The 6,463-nt window shown below is 35.9% G+C and overlaps 1 protein-coding gene across 1 annotated transcript; it reads right to left on the bottom strand.

Annotated features, from left to right (window-relative positions):
- Positions 1-2,709: 2,709 nt before the first annotated feature.
- Positions 2,710-4,456, bottom strand: LOC124890674 (protein cornichon homolog 4-like; the record flags this gene model as incomplete). The annotated part of the gene is given in 2 exon segments (XM_047402456.1): positions 2,710-2,891; positions 3,900-4,456. Coding segments are annotated over 2 exon segments (254 nt in total), but the record flags the coding sequence as incomplete, so codon positions are not given.
- Between the last annotated feature and the right edge of the window lie 2,007 nt (positions 4,457-6,463).

Raw genomic sequence — 6,463 nt, 5'->3', positions numbered from 1 at the left:
ACCCGAAGGGATAGAGCTCGGAATGAGACTATCCGGGAGAAGGTTGGTGTGACTTCAGTGGAGTGTAAGATGCGGGAAGCACGATTGAGATGGTTCGGACACGTGAAGAGGAGGGGCATGGATGCCCCGGTCCGTAGGTGTGAGAGGCTAGCGTTGGATGGTTTTAGACGGGGTAGGGGTAGACCGAAGAAGTACTGGGGTGAGGTGATTAGGCGGGACATGGAACAGTTACAGCTTACCGAGGACATGACCCTAGATAGGAAGGTCTGGAAGACGCGAATTACGGCAGAGGATTAGGGCCAGTTCGGGTCGCTAATGTAGGGAAGTAATTGGTGGGGGTGTATTCCTGGCATGATTCCGTATTCAATGTTCTGTTCCGTGTTCCGTGTTCCATGTTTGTTACGAATCTGTGTGCTTTCCTCTGCTTTATATTCCTGCATTCCTGCTTTACTCTGTTTTATATTCCTTATGGCTGCAGTATCTATGTTATGTCATCTGCTTCTGTGCTGTACTATGTGTTTGTTTGATATCTCGTAACTTCAGCCGGGGGTCTTTCGGAAACAGCCTTTCTACTTCATCAGAGGTAGAGGTATGGACTGCGTACATCTTACCCCCCCAGACCCCACTAAGTGGGAATACACTGGGTTTGTTGTTGTTGTTGTTTTGTCGAGTCCCCGCACCCGTATCCGTATCCAGATCCATATCCCCGAATCTCAAAAATTCGATCATGAAGGATCCGACACTCGGATCCGCACCCGTGTCCGACACCCGCACCCGAGTCCGAGCAACTTAGGTATGGAGATAGGGGTGGAGCGATGGAGTTCTTTCAGCTAAGTCTTTCTATGAGAAGCTTTGGTGAGAAGAGGTTGCATTCCCACATAGATCGAAACAAGCATGCAGAGGTTACCACCACTTCATGCACACTGGAAGGGAAGCTAGAGTGGCAGGAAGTAGTATCTCTTTTTCCAGGGAAGAAACATGAGTCTTTCTGTACAGGAGGTAGAGATTTCAAAAATAAAAAAGATGAAGAGACTGAAAAGCAGACAGCGAAAGACAGATGTAAAATGGACGGTCAACAGGAAAACCTTTGGGAAAGAGAGGATAAATCTTCCTCTCTACAAAATAGTTTGTAGAAATTGGGGATGTAATTGTGATTGGGGATCTAATTTGGAAAGAGAGGATAAATTCTTTCCTATCTTCAATTGCCAATATTTCCAACTGACCCAAGCAGCTTGAAGATACTACACTCTAAAATAATCCATAAAATTTGCTCATATGAGCCAAGACGGACTGATTTTTAAGCACAAAATGAGTCTCAAATCAGATCACAAGCTTAATATGAAATTAGCTACAGCTACATATATTTAGTTCTAATTTACAAATAGCTGCATATATCAGGTGAGGTAAAAATTCCAGATCCCTCGTTCCAAAATTTAATAGCACAGCTCAAACTATCTATCAGCATGCCAATTATGAGCATTTATTCATTGCAAATCCACAATACTGCCAAAAAATATTTGCTTAAACTACCAACTAATTACCTAAATAGTCATGTTGGACGCCAGGTTTGCTCAAAACGTTCCAGTCTGCCTCATGGACATACCGACAGTCCAAGCAACTGGGCTTTCATAGACCTTGATCATAACATTTCATGAGGAACACTCAAGCTTTGGAAGTAAATTTCAAGGGTTCATTAAGATTCAATGTGGTAGGTAGGTTTAAGAATTAAGCAATGTGAAACTGGACCAAAAAGGACCACATGTACTAATATGAGCCTGCCGAAATCACACAGTTGCAATCCTGACAGAACTTGAAAAGCTTAGCCTTATTCCCCTCTAGGGGTATTTTAGTGACAGGTTCTATAGGAACTGGACAATCCTATTTGGTCAAATACCTTGAGACAAACTCCTATGTTCCTTTTATTACGGCATTCAAGAAAATTGTGAGACACACTAGATTTGCTGATAACCTTGAGACTAGGAAATAACTCAACATCACAGAAAATCCACAAAATACACCAGAAAGATCGTTGCTGAATTGTACGCACCAACTAATCTATAAAGCATAAATAACTAAAGAGGGCATAGCTTTATTATTTAGTTTAGCAACAAAAAAATGAAATATTCATATCGGTAGGTGGTTATGAGACTCAAGTTCAAGAATTCTGCTCTCTTTGATTCCACACTGAATTGTGTGATACAATATCTAAATCTTGCTGTTAGAGGGATGGCAGATTTATTTATTTATTTATTTTTGGTCTGCCACAATTCTAACGAATAAAAGACAAGTAGATTGCTCCACCAAAAAAAAATTCAAACGGGAAAAAAGGAGTTTCTTCTGGACAAAATTCAATTCCGCTCACAAAGTCTATAAACCAAGGGTGATACCAAGTTTCACTCTCACAAAGAAACATATCGCCAGACTTCTAACAGTTCATTGACAAATAAGAATCCTAAGAAAACCATGAACATTGAAAGAAAATGTATGGATGCTTAGTCTATGTAAAAGTGGCTTATAAAAGCATCAGTCTATGTAAAATTCCATCTCTACACATTTGTGGTCTCATCAACATGCTATAACAACTAATATATGCTTCCTAAGCAGTGTTTACACGAATGCAGTAATCCACAAATTAGCTAATATGAATCTGATCAAAACTTAATTTCATTTGCAAATCAGCCATGAAGAAAAAGATGAGAGGAAACTTACAATCTATAATTGTAGCACATGTAAGGAACACATAGAAGCGACATGAACCAATGCCCTGTTATCAGATACAGCAAGCACAGAACTCCTTGTGTGATGAACTCAGGTAAAACAACTCCATTAATACGAGATGCAGAGTCATATGGGTTGATATAATCAAACTCTAGATCTGATAAGCACATTAGCTGTAATGCATTTCAAATGTCAGACTTCATCATAGAAACAGAAAAAAAGAAAATTAAAAATGCAAGTTCTCTGCAGTTTTCTGCATGTTATACTCAATAGATGGTACAGTTTCGCCATGCCATACTCAATAGAAGCTACCTAACAACTAGCTGGTGCTGCTGAGCAGTTATAGATAACGGCTCTTATCCAAATTAATGTATACATATTTGTATGTGTATATATATAAACGCACGCACGTGTATGTAGGATATCTTTATAACAGAAATAAGAAGCTCATAAAACCCAAGATCTGATTTGGTATAATTTGAAGTATCTAATAGGCAACACATATTTGTATACCGAATAAGCCCTTACACGAAACTCCATCATGACAAATTATACTTTAACTAAATGATAGTTGAACAAGACCAGAATCTCATTCTCTGAACTCTACAAGAAAGTTATATGCAACTTAAATTTAGTACTATAATCCCTAGGATGACAGCTTACAGCTTATTTGAAGTCAATGTTCAACGAATCACCATCATAGAATCTTATATTTTTAGGTGCTTATTAGCGCTAAAACCAACACGAAATTTCAAAAACCTAAACGAATCTTAATCAACATTTGCCCAAAAAATATATCATCTTCAGTAGACTGTGAAATCCCATCAACTAACAAACAACACTAAATGCAATACGAATTTCCCATTTGCATTACCAAATTAATCAAACACTAAGGTAGGGATAAGGTCTGCGCACACGGGACACTCTATCCTCCCAGGACCCCGCCTATGGACTACATTGGATTTGTTCTTCTTGTTATTGAACTTAATTAAACCCCTAACTTTAAATCTAGTGCTCCCTCCGTTTAATTTTACTTGGCCCTATAAAAAAATATATGTTTCATTTTAGTTGTCCATTTTAGCAGCCAAATTTAGAGTTGTAAAGCATGTTAACAACTCTAATTAAAGTATTCTTAATACAAGATAGAAGAAAGTAATAGCAATAAGATTTAGGAGATATACCTGAAAAACAAGCATAACAAGGAGAACAACGAGAATAAAGAAGAAGAGAAGCCATGCCCAAACATCACCCATCTTTCTCTTCTTTTACTAATAACTGCAAACAATCAATTGGGATTGAAAAAGAGGATTAATAGGGTCAGCCAGGTGCGTGATGCGCCCCCAGTGCTTTCTTTAATAGTTGATTGGCAGCAAGCAAGCAACGAATCGTACGATAAAAGGAGATTCCAATTTTCAAGCCCCAGGGAACGACTAACGATCCACTTTTGAGCCGGAGCCGGAGCCAGAGCAGTTGAGTGGGTGGGTGGATGGGTGGATATGTCTCGCTCGTAACTTTGACCCGTGTGACCAAGGCTTTGGCTGCAGATGAAGAAAAAACCCTTCCGGGAAAAAGGAATCAAAAAATTACTAATTCATTACATATGAGTGCTTTTTTTATTTTCTTGAAAGAAATGTGGTTTTTTTTGTGAATTAAAAAGAAATTGGTTATAATAATTGATATTATGCGACAAATATTACATTAGAGTATCACTTAGGAACTAGGATACTCGATTTGTCTATCAAAACTAGTGAATTTTGAGAAAATTGTACACTACTTTTCTTTCGTCATAATTTACGTGGCTTAATTTGACCAGACAGTTTAAGAAATAAGGAGTATTTTAGTGTGAGGTATAACGAATAAATAGTTACAGGATAAAATGAAAAATTATTTTATTCCATGATTAGTGTGAGGTATAAGCTAGTATCGAAATTATTTATCCCACCATAACAGCATAATGATGGAATAAGTTATCTCATATACATGATAGAATAACTAATCTCGAAATTAATCATCAGGATAACTTTTTTTCAACCAAACAATCCCCAAGAGAATACTATGTTGTGTTTACTAATATACCCTTATTAAAGTCATTTTAGTGTTCTTTTCGGTTGACTTTTCTTGTTACATAGGACCAAATGAGGATCGATAGGAATAGTACCATTAAATAGTTGTGAAATAAGGAAACATGACATTTTTGTTAGGACGAATTAAAAAGAAAAATATGTCACATTAATTAAGACGAAAGAAGTACTATTTTATTTTTCATTAAATATGGGATGGTAAATAAAAGAAGAGGCGAAACACATCGTCAGATCTCTAAACTTTACACGAATTTTTATTTTGACACCTTCAAATAGACGTTCATTTTAAGCACCTTATGCAGGCTTAAAATGAAAAATATCTACTTGATGTGGCAAAGTAAAAGTTTGTGCCAAGTTTAGGAGGTTGGTGATGTGACAGTGTAGTAAAGTGCTATGCCGGTTTGCGCGGCCTTTTTATTTGCGTGAAATGGTGCAAGATTATGTAAAGGAAAATATGTTTTCCTTCACTTAATAGAGCTTGAGCATTCCCTTATATTAATCTCACACTTGGAAGATAGTTCATAAAGTCACGAGAATGGTTGAATAATTGGTTTAATTATATGGATCCTTCTCGTGTGAAAGCACAGAGAAAGATAAAGTGGAAGATGATGGAAATATCTATTATGTCAGGTTCATTCACAAAGGGTGTTAATTAGCTTGTTAGTCCTTAACCATGATGTTATTGTATAAATAAGTCATTATAGGGCTGTTCAAATTCGAACCGTGACCGTTAACCCAACCGTAAAATTAGTTTATTGATTAATTGGTAATAAGTTATCGAATTAATGGTTGGAGAATTGATAAAAAATTTATAATTAATAGCTTATTGGTGAGAGATGGATTACTCAATTTTCTTATCGAGTAAACCGTTAACCCATTAAGAATTATTATAATTATATCTTTACCCCTAGATATATAAGTATCTTTTGTCAATTCAACGTATAAAACTTCATTTATTATTCTATTCACTTCTTAGTTTAGAAAATAACATGTCTCTTCTTGTGACATTTAACCATAAAGTGCAGTCAGACTCCCTAAAATGTAAAGAAAATCTGAAATTAATTCTTAAACCAAAACATAAAATTATTCTTGACAACACAAAGGACCGCAATTAAAATGAACCAACCCAAATGTGTCCTTCCCAAAATTTGATATAAAACATAAAAATTTAAATAATATTAAAGTTTTAATTTGTTTTTTTGGTCAATCCAGTAGTTAAAAATATTTCTACATATATTTTAGGCCTAGAAGAAAATTCTTATTTGATTTTATGTTTTAACCTAACAAAACTCAAAAAGCCTAAAAGATTGATAAATAGATCAATCATAGTATACAAACAACTTAGTCGGTGAAGAAGCGGAGCAACTACCAATAATCACTTCATATTTCATTCTCTCTTAAATTTATCCATTACACCATCCAATAACCGTCCGTTAATTGCTAATCCGATACTGAACCAACCGTTATCTTATTGGGTGGCCAGCGGATTAATATATTTTAAAATCGATAATCAGTGAGCCGAATCGCTAAGTATAATTATCCAACCGATAAGCAGCCCTAGGCCATTATGTGTATAGAAAGATTAGGTTTTCCATAAGCCACAAAATAAAAAAAAAGTGACTAAAATAGGCCACCTATTTAAAAATTTACCAAAATAGGTTAAA

Source organism: Capsicum annuum, unplaced genomic scaffold (assembly GCF_002878395.1).
Source record: "Capsicum annuum cultivar UCD-10X-F1 unplaced genomic scaffold, UCD10Xv1.1 ctg21891, whole genome shotgun sequence".
Classification (NCBI taxonomy): Eukaryota; Viridiplantae; Streptophyta; class Magnoliopsida; order Solanales; family Solanaceae; genus Capsicum; species Capsicum annuum.
The sequence above is the reverse complement of the archived record's forward strand: the minus strand, read 5'-3'. Positions and strand labels throughout refer to the sequence as shown.